Here is a 17,695-nt window from a genome sequence, read left to right as displayed (position 1 = left end):
CAGGGTCTCTTAAGCCAGATGAGGCTGGCTTTGAACCTGTGTGATCCTCCTGTCTCAGCCTCCCAAGCGTGGGGATTACAAGGGTGCACCACCACACCTGGTTATACCAAAGCTATTTTCAAATACACTTTGAAGCCATTTCCCAATATCAGCACATTAGTACCAAAATTATTTTCAAATCATATATATTGCAGTCCTGGGGATGGAACCACCCAGGGGCATTCAACCTCTGACCTACACCTTCAGCTGTATTTATTCTTTATTTTGAAACAGGGTCTCACTGAGTTGCAAAGGGCCTAAGTAGCTGAGGCTGGCCTCAAACTGTGATCCTGTCTCATCCTCCCAAATGCTGGGATTACAAGTGTGTGCCACCACACCTGGCTTCAGATACTTTTTTTTCCCCCCCAGTGGTACTGGGGATGGAACCTTTCTATCTCCAGGCTACACTCCCAGACCTATTTTATATTTTATTTGGAAACAGGGTCTCTTAAGCCAGCAAGGCTAGCTTCAAACCTGTGTGATCCTCCTGTTTCAGCCTCCCAAGCGTGGGGATTAGAAGGATGCGCCACCAGCCCCGCCAAATACATTTTCAAGTCATTTCCCAATACCGGTACATTGTCCCTCACTTTACAGATAAGAGGCACAGCTCATAGAAGATAAGGGCCACAGCCAGCTGTGCAGAGGCTGCTCAGCTTCTGGGCAGCTTGGGGCTGGCTCCTCTCTCAGTCCCCCCCCCCCAGGGTGCAACTGGGCTGTGCTCACCACCTGCAGCCCTGCTGCCTCCTCCTCCCACCGCTGCCCCAGGACACAGAAGAGGACACGGGAGGCAGATGCTGCAGGCAGAGTTTTTATTCCTAAGCAGAGTTAGAAGCATCCAGCTGGGGGCCCCCCTGGCCTCCCGGCGGTGCCTTGTCTGGCTCCTCGGGGAACACGGCTTGGTGCATGGCGGCCACGTAGCTGCAGCCGCTGGGGTCCTCCAGGCGCAGCCGGGCCAGCGGCAGGAAGCGATCAGTGCTGAAGTAGCGCAGGGCCGGCTTCGGGGCGCGCAGCGCGGAGAGGAAGACCTGGCCGAGAGGAGGGCGGGGCAGGAGGGCTGGATGGCGGCCAGGTGGGCCACGCCCCAACCCCTCGCCCCGCGCCCCCGCCAGCGCCCACCTCGGTCACCTCCTCCGGGTCCTGCGCCTCCTGGATGACCTGCTGGAAGTGGCGCTGGTAGAGCGAGAAGAGGTGGCGGGTCTGGGCGTCCGTGCTGTCCAGAGCCCCTCCCGGGCCGCCCTCCAGCTTCTCAAAGAAGGCGGTGTGCACGGGACCGCACTCGATGAGGCTCACGCTGCAGAAGGGAGAGCAGGCAGCACTTGGGTGGACGCCAGCCCAGCCCTGCCCTGCCCAGCCCAACTCCAGAGAACAACCCGCGGCGGGCTGTCCAAAGCGCTCCAACGTCCACCTGAGGCTGCGAGGAATTCCAGCCAGGGGCGGACACCTGACCTCCTACCTGCGTCTCAGGCCCGGCATGGGCGGTGCCCTAGCCGGTGCTCCAAGCCCCAGAGCTCAGCAGGGACAGGGGCGCTGCCCCAGAGTGGCTCCGAGACCCAATGCTTGGCTCCCCAAGATCGGGGTTCAGAGGGTCAGGGCGGGAGGGTGACTCACTGGACCCCGAAGGGCTGCAGCAGAACCGCCAAACTCTCACATAAACCTTCCAGCGCGAACTTGCTGGCGCAGTAGACAGCGTTGAAGGGCAGCCCTGGGAGGGGAGAGGAGGTCGCCGAGGCCCGCGGCACTCACCTCGCTGCCCGCCCTTGTGCAGGCAGGCCGTCCACTCACCCATCAGGCCGCCCATGCTCCCGGTCACCAGCACGCGTCCCGAGCCCCGCCGCTTCATGTCCGGCAGGAAGGCCTGCAGCATCCGCACGGTGCCAACCACGTTCACGTCCAGCACGGAGCCCACAGCGCTCAGCCCGTGCGCCTCCAGGGGCCCCAGCAGGCCCCGGCCCGCGTTGCACACTGCAGGAGAGAGGCCTGCCGCGTCCGGTAGTGCTCCCTACTCGGGACGCCCTGGTTTGCACACTGGGTGGGGAAGGCTTCTGCACACATGTATTTCTGGAAGGCTCACCCAGGACATCCACGCGGCCCTCGGTCACGCGTGCCCGGGCTGCGGCCACAGAATCTGCGTCTCTCACGTCCAACTGGAGCGTCTCCAGGGAGTCAGGAGGGCAGCCCCGGGCGCGGGCCTCCTCCCACAGCCGGTCCTGCACCCTTAGGTCCCTCATGGTTGCATACACTGAAGGTGCGGGAGAAGATGAAGATATGAATACTCTGCTCACCTCGGGGCTCTTCCGTTTCTTCCCAGCTGGGCCCCTTGTATACCTTTGAAGCTCCGGGAGGGGTCTGAGGCCAGCCGCACGGCCAGGTGCAGGCCGATGCCCGAGGAGCAGCCAGTGATGAGCACCACGGTGCGGTCCATGGTAAGGGTGCTGGTGGAGTCTCCTGGAGTCTCCAGAGATATCACCTGCCTCGCCCCGCCCCATCCCTTGTTGAGTCTTCCCAACAATCTCAAGGCTGAGTCCTCCCTCCTCCCTGGGTCCCTGGAGGCCCCTGCTCAGGGGCAAAGCAGAGGGAAGGTCACTGATTGTAGCTTCAGACTGCCCTGGCTACTGGGCCGGGAGGAGACTGGGTAAGCCGGTGGGTGTGGGGTCCCCGTGGGTGGCTCACAGACCCTGGGTAGAACTCCCTGCTCTGCCTCTGTTCCAGGAAGTTCGTGACCAGGATTGCTGGGGTCGGGGGCTAGTGTCAAACCTGAAACAGCTTGAAGCCAGGCGTGGGGAGAGCCCACGCTGTGGCAGGCCCCTTGCCCAGATACCTTCTCTGTAACCTTTTCATGCCGACACACCCAAGCTGATTCATCAGTTTATTAAGTTGACAGAAAACAGTACTTTAATCCCCAAAGTGGGGAGGTGGTAGAGGGCAGCTCATCTTCCTCCAAGCCGCCGATGCCTGCCCCACAGGCCTGGCACACGACAGTACAGCAAGGTACTTTGAGATGCCTGGCTAGCTCCAGGCTCCCAAACCTAGACTTTGGGGATAAAGGTCCCTAGAGAGGGGACTAATCTGTCACAAGGAGCCAGCCACCCTCCTGGGGTAATATTTGAGGAAGATCCTCTTGACAAGGTCAATCGTGTTGCCCTCGGGCTGGCTGGGATATCTCTTCTTACTGAGAACAAAGGCTTGCTCCACCAGAAAGACATTCTTGTCGAACTTTCGCTGTTGGAAAGGAATGCCCTGGTTCAAGCTGTCCACCAGAGCCTCCATGAAGAGGCGCCAGCGGGGCCCGTAGTAATCGGCCACCAGGCCCGCCAGCTGCTTGTTGGCATAGTCTAGGATGTTGCCTTCTGGACCCCAGAGGGTCAGCTGGTAGCGGCTGTTCTGCTCATAGGAATGGGCCTCCGCCTCACTGGCGGCCATTGCCCGGGCCTGCTCCAGCCAGCTGCCCAGCAAAAAGCGACTGTCACTGGCCAGCGCCCCATCCAGCGAGGGCAGAAGCTCATAGGCGAGGATGCCCCCAGCCCTCAGCAAGGAGACCAGATCCTTGTTCAGGTAGGCGGTCCTCGCCTCCTCATAATGCAAGCTGACCAGCTCCTGGACCGCTTGGCGGGTGACGTCCAGCAGGTCATAACGGAAGGCAGGGCTGGCGGTCAGGTTGGGAGCAGCTTTGAGCAGCAGCCGCCAGGCCTCAAACACATCTGACCGCTTGTACCAGACAGAGGTATTCATCTGCAGGGACGGCCGCTTGACCAGCGGGCTGTGATTGTGTCCTCTGCAGGCCTCTCCGGAGCAGTTGTAGACACTTCTGAGCAGTAGTCCCCAGGCTGCCTCCACATCTGGCTGGGATACCCCATACCTCCGGCCAGCAAAGCCGGTCACCCAGGCTGCCAGATCTGGCACCGGGTCCTTCCGCCAGCCCAGCTCAGCCATGAGGGCATAAACCACTTCGTTCTGGTCAATGCCCTCGGGGGTGATGCCAACGCCTACCATGGTAGAATTGGGGAAGCGGCGAGCAGCCTCTGGGCCTCGGTTCACAGCCTCCAAGGCTCCGAACAGGCCGTGGTTGCCCCCAAAGTTATGTAGCATGCACCAGATGAAGGGCTGGCCCTGGAAGGAGCCCGTGCGGGAGTAGATGGGCTGGTTCTCGGCAAACAGGTCCAGAATCAGGAGGCGGCCACGGGGCACAGCCCCCAGCACAGCTTTGATCTGGGCAGGTCCCCAGAACTGGGGCTGGTTCTGGAAAAGCCAGCCTTGGAGCAGCCACACAGCATCGGGGTCCACTGCAAAGAGAGGGGAGGGGAGGACAAAAAAGAGAGATGGTGAGAAGAGAGGGGGCTAGAGGAGTGCTGGCCCGATTCTACAAATGAGGAACACAGAGGTCCAGAGAGCCTCAGTGGTGCACTTTTAATCCCAGCACTGGGAGGCTGAGGCAGGAGGATCACAGGGCCGCGGCCAGCCTCAGCTACTTAGTGAGGCCCTCTGCAACTTAGTGGGACCCTGTTTCAAAATAAAGAATAAGCCGGGCGTGGTGGCGCATGCTTATAATCCCAGCATTCGGGAGGCTGAGACCGGAGGATCGCGGTTCGCGGACAGCCTCAGCTACGTAGTGAGGCCCTCTGCAACTCAGTGAGACCTGGTTTCAAAATAAAGAATAAAAAATAGGGCAGGGGGTGTAGCTTGGAGGTTGAATGCCCCTGGGTTCCACCCCCAGTACCGTGAAATAAATAAATAAATAATAAACAAACACACAATCTGTTGCAGGGCAGCGGGACACACCGCCTCATTCCACCTCCTCCCAAAAGGGAGCTCCAGCACAGCGCTCCCGGGGCTGGATGGGCATCACAAGTCCCCGAGGACTTGTCAAGGCGAGGACTCCTGGGTCCCGACTTCTGAACCTTCCGATTCAGGAGACCTGAGGTGGGGCCCTAAGGTTCGTACATCTGATGGTGCTGTGGCTTAGATATGGTTGGAGTATGCCCCCAAGGGTTCCTGTGTGTGAATTTCACCCCTCTTGTAAGGTACTGAGAGGGTAGAAACTTAATTCAACTATGGTGCTTACAGAAGAGCTTTGGGAGTTGATTAGGATTATACAAGGTCATGGGGTGGACCCCATGATTGAATCCTAGTGGCTTTATGAGGAGAGGGAGGCCCACAAAGCATATGATGCCCTGGGCTACCTTGGGGCTCTGCCGGAGAGAGGATGCCACCAGATGCAGGCCCTTCAACCTCCAGATCTGTAAGCCTCTCCTCTGTATATAGTTACCTAGCCTCGGGCATTCAAGGGAAGCGGACCAGGACAGCTGGGCTCCAGGGCCATGCTCACGCCACTGGTTCTGGATCACACGTGAGGCAGCTCTGCTCAGGAAGCCAATCTCCTCCCTGCCTGGCTAACAGAGGCCTCCCCCCAAGCCATGCCTGACTCGGCTCCTTCTGCACCTCCTCTACAGGGCCAGCAGCATGAACACCTGCCAGCTTTGGGCACTGTCCCTAACCCTGGCCTGTATGACCTACTTTGGCAACAAGGTAGAGATCAAATAAAATCTTTTTCAATAGTTGACCTGTAGTGACCCCCCCCCCAGCCGTACTGGGGATGGAACCCTGAGGCATTCTTCCTCCGAGTTACACCCCCACCCTATTTTTTATTGTTTTTTTTGTGGGGGGGGGTCTGGGGATGTAACCCAGGGGCATTTGACCTCTTAGCCACACCCTCTGCCCATTTTTTTGGGGGGGGTCTAGGGATGGAACCCAGGGGCATTCTACCTCCGAGCTACACCCCCTGCCCTATTTTTTATTTTTTTATTTTTTTGGTGGTATGAGGGGTGGAACCTAGAAGCTTTCTACCTCTGGGCTACACTCCCAGACCCATTTTAAGTTGCTAAGAGCCTCACTAAGTAGCTGAGGCTGGCTTCGAACCTGTGTGATCCTCCTGTCTCAGCCTCCCAAGGGCAGGGATTACAAGCGTGCACCACCATGCCTGGCCTATTTTTTATTCTTTATTTTGAAACCGGGTCTCACTGAGTTGCAGAGGGCCTCACTAAGTAGCTGAGGCTGTCTGCGAACCGCGATCCTCTAGGTCTTTTCCTCCCGAATGCTGGGATTACAAGTGTGTGCCACCACACCTGGCCCCGTAGTGACTCTTTACGGGCCAGGCATCCTGCCATTGTATAGATGAAGCAACTGGGACATGGGAGAGAGGTGAGTGCTCACGGACCACACAGCCGGGGATCTCTCAACCACAGTGGGATGGGATGAGATGAGATGGCCCATGGGACAAGGGCTTAGCAAAGTGCCAGGCAATGTGTTGTTCCCGGTGCCTCCTCCCACCCCAGCCACCCTGCGCCAGCCCCGGCTCCCCGAGGGTCCAGAGGGCCACCTTCTGCACCTCCCGGGGGCCGTACCTGCGCTCATGGCCTCGTAGACGGCAGCGGTGGCTGCAGCGAGGTAGGAGGGCTCGGAGGAGGGAGGCTGCATCTCGTTGAAAGTGTCAGCCCCGTAGATGTGGTCAGTGCCAAACTCCTTGCTCAGCTCCCGTAGGAAGAGGCTCCCGATGAGGGGGAAGATGGGGTCTTCCGGAGCCAGAAGGAAGGGGCAAGAGTAGGAGCAGTTGAAGTGTCCCCAGCTGCCGAGTTGGGTGACGCTGGCCCGCGGGAACACCCTAGTGCGGAGCGAGAGCTGAGCCAGGGAGCCGAGCCACGCCCGTCATCCCAGCATCTGGGAGGCTGAGACAGGAGGATAGCGGTTCGCGGCCAGCCTCAGCTACATAGTGAGGCCCTTTGCAACTCAGCGAGACCCTGTTTCAAAATAAAGAATAAAAAATAAGGCTGGGGGTGCAGTTCAGAGGTAGAATGTCCCTGGGCTCCATCCCCGGACCCACCCACCCACCCCCCCAAAAAAGCTGAGCGAGTTTGGAGGCTGGCATGGCATTCACTTGGCCCTCACCCTCGGCAGCCTACCTTGTCTATACTTCCTGGGAAGCGCTTGGTTTCCTGCGTCCCCGCCTTGACATCTCCTCACCACCACCCCCTGCCCTTGCTGTCCCCCTGGCTCTTTCTCTCCATCCTCTGCGGTTCGCCTGCATGGAAGGCTTTTGCTATCCACCCCCAGCCCCAGCACATTCCAGCCCTTAGCACTCGTCCTATCTCTCTGGCTAAGATCATCTCCTTCCAGGACAAAGCTTTGAACTGTCACTGCTCTATCCCCAGGGCCCAGCAGAGAGCTGAGTCCAGCTGCCCCACAGAGATGAATCTGAAAGAGAGAAGCTCTTGCCACCTGGGAAGGGAGCGAAGGGGCAGCGGGCGAGGCCAGCAGCAAGCGCCGGGCCGGTGCTCGCGGGCGTGGGGCTGTCCCTTGGAGTGCTGGCCAGGCCTCCTGCAGGAGGGGAGACCTCAGCTGGGCCTTGACTCTCCCAGCTCTGGGGGTGTGTAGCCGGGAGAAGCAGGAGGGATAGAGACCCCTGTTACTACTGTAAGATCAGCCACTTGCTAACAATCTGTGCCAAGTCAGACTCACGTCCAAACCCTCATTGTAGAGCAGGTGATGGTCCATTTTACTAGCAAGGAAACAAGGTGCAGGGCCATCACGTAATCCATTCAAGGTCACATGGCTAGTTGGTAGCAGGGCTGGGACTCAAATCCAGGCCTACAGCCAAAGCTCAAGTCGTTTTTTTTTTGTTTGTTTGTTTGTTTGTTTGTTTTTGCTGTACTGGGGATGGAACTCAGGGGTATTCTACCTTCAAGCTACATCCCCAGCCCTTTTTTTTTTTTATTCTTTATTTTGAAACAGGGTCTCACTGAGTTGCAAAGGGCCTCATAAGCAGCTGAGGCTGTTCGCTAACCGCTATCCTCCTGTCTCAGCCTCCTGAATGCTGGGATTATATCAAATCGTTTTTTAAGTCCCTGGCCTACATCCAAAGTTCAAGTGGTTTGTTTGTTTATTTATTAGTTGTGTGTGTGGTACTGGGGATTGAACCCAGGGGCATTCTATTTCCAAGCTACATCTCCAACCTGATTATTATTTTTTATTCTTTATTTTGAAACAGGGTCTCACTAAGTTGTAGAGGGCCTCACTAAGTAGCTGAAGCTGTCCATGAACCCGGATCCACCTGCCTTAGCCTCCCAAGTACTGGAATTACAAGCATGCACCACCATGCTTGTCTTCAATGGTTTTTTTTTTTTTTAAACAGTTATTTCTTTTCTGGGGGTGGGGGATACGAGCATTCTACCTCCAAGCTATATCCCTAGCCTATATCCCTAGCCCTTTTTATTTTTTATTTATTTTATTTATTTATTTTTATTGTGGTATTGGGACTAGAACCCAAGAGCATTCTACCTCTGAGCTACACCCCCAGTCCTACTTTTTATTCTTTTTTTTGCAGGTCTGGGGATGGAACCCAGGGACATTTGACCTCCGAGCTACACCCTCTGCCCTATTTTTTATTCTTTATTTTGAAACAGGATCTCACTAAGTTGCAGAGGGCCTAAGTAGCTGAGGCTGTCCACGAACTGTGATCCTCCTGTCTCAGCCTCCCAAATGCTGGGATTAAAAGTGTGTATCAGCCGGGTGTGGTGGTGCACGCTTGTAATCCCCGTTGGGAGGCTGAGACAGAAGGATTGTGCAGGTTGAAGCCAGCCTCAGCTGGTTTAAGAGACTCTGTCTCCAAATAAAATGCAAAATAGGACTGAGAGTATAGCCCAGAGGTAGAGGGCACCTGGGTTCCATCCCCAGTACCACCAAAAAATAAATAAATAAATAAAAATAAATAAATTTAAAAAAGTAAAAATAAAAATAAAAGTGTGTGCCATCAAGCCTGGCTCTAGCCCTTTTTATTTTGAAACTAGGTCTCACTAAGTTGCTGAGGATGTCCATGAACCTGTGATCCTCCTGTCTTAGTCTCCCAAGTCCTGGCATCACAGGCCTGTACCACCACACTTAAGGAGCTGGGGCTCTGGAAGTGATTTCTAACGGCAGAAATAAATCCCTTCTGAGCTGAGCAGCAAGGGAGAGCGAGCCTCACCTGGTGAGGGCCTTGGGGACATGCCCTGCGAATGCAGGCAACACTGGGATCATGCCGAAAGAGCGCATCCGGTCCAGGATCCGATGCTGGGGGGACGGGAGGGGCCAGTGAGCAAGGCCCTCGCTTACTTGCTCAGGACGCAGTCCCGGGGTCCTGTTAAGAGACCTGGGGGTGGCCAAACACCGCACCCTCCCTGGGCTTCTGCCCCTTTCTTTCGCCATCATTTTACCTGAAGATAAACCTGCTTGAGGTGCCAAAAGCGGGACAAGGGGCCACCCCAGGTGTGCAGGTTGCCCATGCGCTCCCAGGCCAGGAAGGCGGGACCGGTGAAGTACTCATCGACCTCCGACTGGGTCAGGCCCAGGGCCAGGTACACCTGCAGAGAAGATCCCCACACATACACGAACGTTCATCTCCAGCCCCCAATTCACTGCTTCTCTGTGCTGGCACTAGAGCTACGAAGGCAAAACTTGAACCCCCATCTACAAGGAGCCCACAGGCCAGGAGAAATGGAGCTGTCAGCAGGAGTTCATGAAAGTGTCCCCTGCGGTGCATAAGTGAGGAGGTGGGGCACGAAGGGGCTTGCCACGAACCGGGGAGGGTCAGCAAGTGGTGAGACTCATCCACCTCGTGAGACTATTTCAAAATAAAAAGGGCCGGGCGTGGTGGCGCACGCTTGTAATCCCAGTACTTGGGAGGCTGAGATAGGATCGCAGGTTCTTGGCCAGCCTCGGTTATTGAATGAGGCCTTCTGTAACTTAGTGCGACCTTGTTTCAAAATAAAGAATAAAAAAATAGCTCGGAGGTAGAATGCCTCTGGGTTCAATCTCCAGTATTGCGAAAATAAAATAAAATTAGCTGGGCGTGGTGGTGCACCGCTTCTAATCCCAGCATTCCCGAGGCTGAGACCAGAGGATCGTGGTTCACAGACAGCCTCAGCTGCTGCTTCTTTTTTTTTTTTTTTTTTTTTGTGAGTCTGGGGATGGAACCCAGGGACATCTGACCTCCGAGCTACTTCCCCAGCCCGATTTTTTATTCTTTATTTTGTTTTTTTTTTCTTTTTTCTTTTTAAAAATTTTTTATTGGGCCGGGCGTGGTGGAGCACGCTTGTAATCCCCGCGCTTGGGAGGCAGAGTCAGGAGGATTGCGCAGGTTTGAAGTCAGCAGCACGCGCTGGCTTAGGAGACCCTGTTTCCAAATTTAAAAAAATGTAAAATTAGGTCTGGGAGTGTAGCCCGGAGGTAGAAGGGCTTCCAGGAACCCCAGTACCACCAAAAAAAGCAAAAAAAAAAATTTTTTTATTGGTGCATTATATTCATACATCATATTGGGGTAAAAAACTTGTGTGTACATACATGTACACATCACTAATTTAATCCCTACCCCATTCCCACCCCATTCCCTCCCCACCCCTCCTTCCCTTGCTTGGCTTAGTAGTTGACTTCGATATGTTTAAGTACATTGTGTGTTTTAGAGATTTTCCTTCTTCCTCCCTCCCATCCCCTCATTTAGGTTGTCTTGTTTGCTCCTCTATAGGATTTCCTTTTTCATCTAGAGTTCCTCTTATGACCCATTTCTCCCTAGCTCTCACATATTAGGGAAAGTATCCGATTTCTTATTTTTTGTGACTGACTAATCTCACTTAGCATAACGTCCTCCAGTTCCATCCATTCCCCTGAAAATGATGTAATTGAGTTTTTTTTAAATGGCTGAGTAAAATTCCATTGTGTACACATCCCACAGTTTTGTAATCCCTTCATCTGTTGATGGACATGTTGGCTGTTTCCATAGTTTGGCTATGGTGAATTTTTTTTTCTTTTTTTTTTTTTTTTTTGGTACTGAGGGTGGAACCCAGAGGCTTTCTACCTCTGGGCTACACTCCCAGACCTATTTTATATTTTATTTGGAAACAGGGTCTCACTAAGTTGCTGAGCGCCTAAGTAGCTGAGGCTGGCTTCGAACCTGTGCGATCCTTCTGTCTCAGCCTCCCAAGTGTGGGGATTACAAGCGTACGCCACCACGCCCGGCTGTGGTGAATTTATTCTTTATTTTGAAACAAGGTCTCACTGAATTGTGGAGGGCCTAAGTAGCTGAAGCTGGCTACGAACCTGAGATCCTCCTGTTTCAGACTCCCAAATACTGGAATTACAAGCATGCGACAGTACCCTGCTCTTTTTTTTTTTTTTCCTAAATAGGGTCTTTCTAAGGTGCTGAAGCTGGGATGGAACTTGCCATTCTCCTGTCTCAGCCTCCCAAGCACTGGGATCATAAGCATGTGTCACCACACCCAGCAAGCCTGGGCTTCTTAAACTGTCTGAGTACAGGGCTGGGGTTTAGCCCAGGGCAAGCATGCAGATGTGTTCATCTCAGGAATGGAAACCTCAGGTCCTGAGAGCCACAGCTATGGTGCATGCCACAGCACTTCCAGAGCCCTTATTCTCTACCTGCAAGTGCGCAGATAGGGGTTGAGGGGGCACGCACCCGTTGCCAGATGGCCTCCTGGCCGCTCCAGGCCAGCGCCAGGTTAATGCCGTTCAGTGCCATCCAGTCGATTTCTCGCTCCCAGCGGGCCCAGTCCCACCACACGAAGGAGTAGCTGTGCGTGCACACATTCTGGTAATAGCGGTACCTGCGGGGGGTGGGGGGACAGAAGCCGGGCAAGTGCCTAGGGGCAGAGAGGTTGCTTCCACCCCTGAATGCCCATTACCTGGAAGAACTCAGAGGTATCTGGCCCTGTGATACCCCACCACCACCTAATGGAGTGCGGGAGCCATACCAAATGCAGCCCCTTTTCTGCTAAATCGCTGAGACTTGGGGGCCCTGCCCACTTGCCCTCAGTCCTCCCCCAGGCACGCTAGCCTGGCAATACTCGTGGGAGCATATTCCATTCTCCTTTTCTTTTCTTTTTCTTTTTTTCTTTTTTTCTTTTTTTTTTCAGTACTGGGGATGGAACTCAGGGGCATTCTACCTCCAAGATATACCCCCAACCTGATTTTTTTTATTCTTTATTTTGAAACAGGGTCTCACTGAGTTGCAAAGGGCCTCACTGAGTAGCTGAGGCTATGGAGAACTGCAATCCTCCTGTCTCAGCCTCCCAATGCTGGGATTAGAAGCCTGAGCCTGGCAGCATATTCCATTTACATTCAACATCTCCAGGGCCCCTACTGCGCACAGTGACTCGGTGCTATATGCCCAGGAGGCGGGCTCCCTGCCCCTCCAGGCTGATGGGACACGGATGTGTGAACACATCACCTCCCTACAGTGTGGCAAGTGCTACAACAGGGGCCTGTGAGGGCGATGGGCGCTATTTCTCCAACAGTATCTTCAAATAGAGTGAAAAGGAAAGGAAATTCAACGTACTGATTAGTTATGCACTAAGTCTTTCTTTTTTTTCTTTCTGGTACTGGGGGTTGATCTCAAGGACATTCTACCTCCAAGTTATATCCCCCTGCCTGATTTTTTTCTTTTTTATGGTACTGTGGATGGAACCCAGGGGCCTTCTACCTCTGGGCTACACTCCCAGAACTACTTAAGTTGCTGAGAGCCTCTCTAAATTTGCTGAAGCTGATTTCGAACGTGCAATTCTCCTGTCTCAGCCTCCCAAGTACTGAGATTAGAAGCGTGCGCTACCACGCCCAGCTCCCAGCCCAATTTTATTTATTTGGAAATAGGGTCTCGTTGGGTTGCTAAGAGCTTCACTAAATTGCCAAGGATGGTCAGAACCTTCGCTCCTCCAGTCTCAGCCTCCCAAATACTGGGATTACAAGCCTGCGGCAACCACACCCAGTTTATTTTTGTTTCGAAAAAGGATCTCGCTAGGTTGCAAAGAGTCTCAGTACTTGAGGCTGCCCTGGAAACTGCGATCCTCCGGTCTCAGCCTCCCAAGCACAGGGATTACAGGCGTGTGCTACCACGCCCAGCTACGCACCGTAATTTCCACTCCCCTCATCGCGCAGTCCTCAAAACTAACACTGCCGGGAGGAGGTCATTCTTCCCATTTTTCAGACGGGCCAGCTGAGGCTCTGGAATGCTGTGATTTACTCAAGGACGCGCAGCTATAAGAGGAGGAGCTAGGTGTGAAGGCAGAGCTGCTGGACCCCGGGGCCAGGCTTCCAGGTTTCCGCAGCTCCAGCCCGGTGCAGGACTGGGGGGACCTCAGCGAGGGATGGAGGCTGGGACCCTACCTGTTGGGGGTGGTCTCAGTCAGCTCCTCGGGCACGGCGGGCAGCGGCTGCGGCAGGCGCAGCTGAGAGCCGGACCAGGCCACCTGGCAGCCGCAGAAGTCGCGCAGGTAGCGGTAGAGCCCCGCGGCGGCCGCCACGCCCGAGGAGCCGCGCACCCGCACGCGCGCCGCGCCGCCGCCGCCCAGGCGGTAGGTGTCGGAGCCCGGCTCGGCCGCCAGGGCGCGCTCCACCGACACCGCGAAGCTGGCCGCCGGCCCCGGGCCCAGCAGGCGGGTCGCGAGCGCCCGCACGGCCGCCGCCTCCCGGGCCTCGTCGCCGGCCGCTCCCCCGGCCCCAGCCAGCAGCAGCAGGAACCCCAGCGCCGCGGCCACCGCCGCCGCCTCCATGGTCTCGGCTTGGGGCGCCCCGCCCGCCAACAACCAATCCGGGCTCGGGACCCGGGGGGCCGGGAGGGCCGCGTCCAATCAGCTGCGGGCCTCAGGCCACGTGGAACTCGTACAGGGAACTCGGCTTCCGGGTCCAGACCGCGTCCGGGAGTGTCTTCGCACCAGCTGCGGTGGGGCGGTGGTGACCCCATCACAGTCGGCCCTCGAGCGCTCGCACTGGCAAACGGCTTCTCTTCTGTCCAGCCAGACATCCACAAACACTTTTTTTTTTTTTTTTGCAGTGTTGGGAATTGAATGTGTGCCCAGCAAGTGCTCTACCACTGAGCTACATCCCCAGCCACCAGGATCCCATAAGAGTTTGCAGTTCAGTTTTTAATTTTATTCTTGGTGGTATTGGGGTTGGGATCTAGGAGCATTCTACCCCCGAGCTGCATCCCCGTCCCTATTATTTATTTATTTATTTTGAACCTGGGTCTCACTAAATTGCAGAGGGCTCGCTAAGTAACAGGCTATCCTCGAACTTGCGATCCTCCTGTCTCAGACTCCCAAATGCTGAGGTTACAAGTGTGCACCACCATGCCCAGCTGCAGTATTTATTTATTTATTTATTTATTTATTTATTTATTTATATTAGTATTTGTGTTGCTGGGGATTGAACCTAGGGGAATTCAAACTCTGAGCTATACCCCCAGCCTGATCTTTTATTCTTTATATTAAAATTTTTTTGGGGGTGGTGGTGGTACTGGGGTTCCTGGAAACTCTTCCACCTCCGGGCTACACTCCCAGACCTATTATATTTTTTAAATTTGGAAACTGTGTCTCCTAAGCCAGAGGGCTGGCTTCCAACCTGCGCGATCCTCCTGTCTCTGCCTCCCAAGCGCGGGGATTACAAGCATGCGCCACCACGCCTGGCGTTTCTTCTTTATTTTGAAACAGGGTCTAGGTAGCTGACTGTTTCCTCCTGTTTCAGCCTCCCAAGTACTGGGATTACAAGAGTGTACCACCATGCTTGCAGTTCATTTTGTATCAGACGTTACTGGTGAAATGATGGATGTTCCCCACCGTCCTTATGTGGGGAAGATCTAGAAACCAAATACTTATACAAGAATTCCAGCTTGGCATGGTAGTATACATCTGCAATCCCAGGATTTGGGAGGCTTGAGACAGGAGGATCACAGGTTTGAGGACCAGCCTTAGCAGTTTAGTGAGAGAATCTCACTAATCTAGCAAGACCCTATTTCAAAACAAAACATTAAAAAAGGGCTGGGAGTGTAGCTTGGAAGTGGAATGCCCCTGGTTCAGTCCTCCCGTCCTCCCACATCATCCTGGTCCCTGTGGTGCACACCCATAACCTCAGTACTTGGGAGAAGAAAACAAGGAAGATCTCAGGTTTAAGGCCAGTATTAGCAAATTAGGGAGACCCTGAGCAACTCAGCAAGATTATCTTTCAAATAAAAGTACAAAGAACTGGGGGTGCAGCTTGCAGGTAGAACGTCCCTGGGTTCAATCTCCAGAACCGTGAATTTCCATCATAGTTGTGAGACTGTGAGGTGGAGTGATACCCAATCTAAAGTTTCCAAAAGGCTTTGGCATTTAATCTGTAACTCTGAGTGAAAATTGTCTACAAAGGGAGAGAAAAGCCTTAGAAGAATGCCCAGGTAAAGCCCCAGGAAGGCAATGAGCCTGCTGGAATTAAAGAATGTAAAGGCCTGGCTCTTGGAGGCTGGCGGCCCCCGGAGCTCAGCTGGATGTAGCGAGCATGGGCCATGTTCCATCTGATCAAAGGGCAGAAGCAGCCTGAGCTTTGGGGAGGATAGGGCAGGAGGGTCCCAAATTCCAGCCATCCTCAGCAGCTTAGTGAGATCCTGTCTCAAAACGAAAAATAAAAAGGACTGAGGGTGTAGCTGAAGGGTAGGGTGTCCCTGGGTTTGATTCCAGTAAACAAACAAACACAAAAATAAGTTGGAGCCCATTTCCTCAAAACAAAAAAGAAATAAAAAATATTTCCCCTAGAACTATTACTCTTATCTTTTCCTGCCCTTCTATGTAAGAGCTTGACATAAAAGTAATTATGTTTGTACCTTATCTGATAGTAGGTTATAAGACTCCCATTTTTTTTTTTTTTTTTTTTTTTGCAGTACTGGGGATGGAACCCAGGGTCATTCTACCTCTGAGCCACACCCTGCCCCAATTTTTTATTCTTTATTTTGAAACAGGGTCTCACTGAGTTGCAAAGGGGCCTCACTAAGTAGCTGAGGCTGTCTGCAAACTAGGATCCTCCTGGCTCCGCCTCCTGAATGCTGGGATTACAAGCGTGTGTTACCACGCCAGGCCTATAAAATTCCCACTTGAGAAGGTCCCGCTCTAAATCAGGAGGGAGGAATGTTACATGTGAAATGTGAAAATAGGGAGTTCGCAAAGGAGGCAAGCAACAACCAGGTTATTAACAATGGCTTGAGTCAAGAACCTGGCACCTTCGGGGAGTCAGCCGGACATGGGGGAAGGGACTGACAGAGAGTTACACGTAATCCGGGTCGGCTGGCTGAGTCATGTGGCGGATTGTAAGTACTGATGTCTTATAGGCTTGCCAATTCTCTCTCCACATCTGTAGTCTCACGACCTCTGGAGTCTGTCTCGCGATGCCTGGAGTCTCGAGGCACCTGGATTCTCGTGATATTTCTGCTTCTGGGTTCCAGGGTTCTGCCTCCGGTCCCCGCTGCGGGGTCACGTGGGTGGAGGGGAGGGGGGACCCGACCTATCATCTATCATCCTGGCCTTTTGGTGATAATGGGCGAAGACCGAGTCCAAGTTACTTCCTGCTGCCAGGGGGCATCGTAGGGGGCCCCTTGGTCCGAAGAGTTCGAGTCCTTTGGAAGTGGGCAGGTGGGAGTATGGCTGCAGCGGGAGTCAGGGGTTACCCTGGACAGCTTGGTGATGCACATTCAAATAAACTTTAACAGACAAGGAGCTATTAAAAGAAAAGGCAAATCGTGAGAGTGAGTCCTGGGAAAGGCGGGAGCCCATAAGCTTTTGGCCCTTGCCTGGAAGAGAAGGAGGCTAGCAGCTGCTGGCCCTTGGAGCCTTTCTAGATATGAGGTAGATTGTCACTAGATTTATTAATATAATAGCAGAATTTTTTCTGAGAAAGAGACATACACCACCCTTTGTAGCAGTTTTCTTCATTGAACCAGATCATTAATGTAATAGCAGCATTTTCCCTGAGAGAGACACAATGCACCCTTTTCAGCAGTGAGTGGGTTTGGGTCAGTCTGGTCAAATGGAAAACAAGTTATTGGGTCAGGAGCATCAGTAACAGATTTTATTTTTTTTAAAATTTATTTATTTGTGTGTGTGTGTGTGTGTGTGTGTGTGTGTGTGGTACTGGGGGTGGAACCCAGAGGCTTTCTACCTCCGGGCTATACTCCCAGACCCATTTTATATTTTATTTGGAAACAGGGTCTCACTAAGTTGCTGAGAGCCTCACTAAGTAGCTGAGGCTGGCTTCGAACCTGCGCGATCCTCCTGTCTCAGCCTCCCAAGCGCGGGGATTACAAGCGTGCGCCACCACGCCCAGCTAGTAACAGATTTTAGAGAGTTTAATACTTATGGCTGTCTGGCATCCGGAGAGGAAGAACACTGGACAATGTAGACAAGTGGACCTGCTGAAATAAAGGCATTAAAAAGAATTATGCCAAGAAGAACGAAGCTTAGTGGGCCCCAACATTGTGCAAGAGAATTTGTCATGAGGCTGTTGTAGTGGAGCCCTTTTTAGCCAAGTAAGATGATGCCAGTTGGGGTCCCCCAGCAGTTCACCTGCAGCAGGTGTGGTGAGGATCACTGTGAAGGGCCCAGTCCACGGTGGTTGGAGATGTTTTGGTTGAAGCGATTTGAGGAGGACTTGATCCCCTGGCTTAAGAGCCTTGACTGCGGGGTGTGGAGCCGCTTCTGCAGTCCCAGGTTGGGGAAGATATCGGTCAGCACGTTCCCTAAGAAGGTGCCTGAGAAAAGACAAGGGAGATAGGAAGCCAAAGGAGGGGGGTCCAAAGGGAGAGATTAAGTAAAAAAGAGTGACC

The 17,695-nt window shown here is 53.8% G+C and overlaps 2 protein-coding genes across 2 annotated transcripts; both read right to left on the bottom strand.

Moving 5' to 3' along the window:
- Window positions 1-854: 854 nt before the first annotated feature.
- On the bottom strand, window positions 855-2,461 carry HSD17B1 (hydroxysteroid 17-beta dehydrogenase 1; the record flags this gene model as incomplete). Its single annotated transcript, XM_080714070.1, has 6 exons — window positions 855-1,064; window positions 1,156-1,330; window positions 1,648-1,741; window positions 1,822-2,001; window positions 2,111-2,278; window positions 2,365-2,461. The coding sequence occupies 6 exons, from the start codon at window positions 2,459-2,461 to the stop codon at window positions 855-857; spliced, it is 924 nt and encodes a 307-aa protein (XP_080570196.1).
- Window positions 2,462-3,108: 647 nt separating this feature from the next.
- On the bottom strand, window positions 3,109-13,622 carry NAGLU (N-acetyl-alpha-glucosaminidase; the record flags this gene model as incomplete). The annotated part of the gene is made up of 6 exons (XM_080713852.1): window positions 3,109-4,319; window positions 6,438-6,694; window positions 9,053-9,138; window positions 9,282-9,428; window positions 11,534-11,681; window positions 13,237-13,622. The coding sequence occupies 6 exons, from the start codon at window positions 13,620-13,622 to the stop codon at window positions 3,109-3,111; spliced, it is 2,235 nt and encodes a 744-aa protein (XP_080569978.1).
- Between the last annotated feature and the right edge of the window lie 4,073 nt (window positions 13,623-17,695).

Source organism: Muscardinus avellanarius, assembly GCF_963383645.1.
Source record: "Muscardinus avellanarius genome assembly, chromosome: 16".
NCBI lineage: Eukaryota > Metazoa > Chordata > Mammalia > Rodentia > Gliridae > Muscardinus > Muscardinus avellanarius.
Note: the sequence above shows the minus strand (reverse complement) of the source record. Positions and strands in the feature narration are given on the sequence as shown.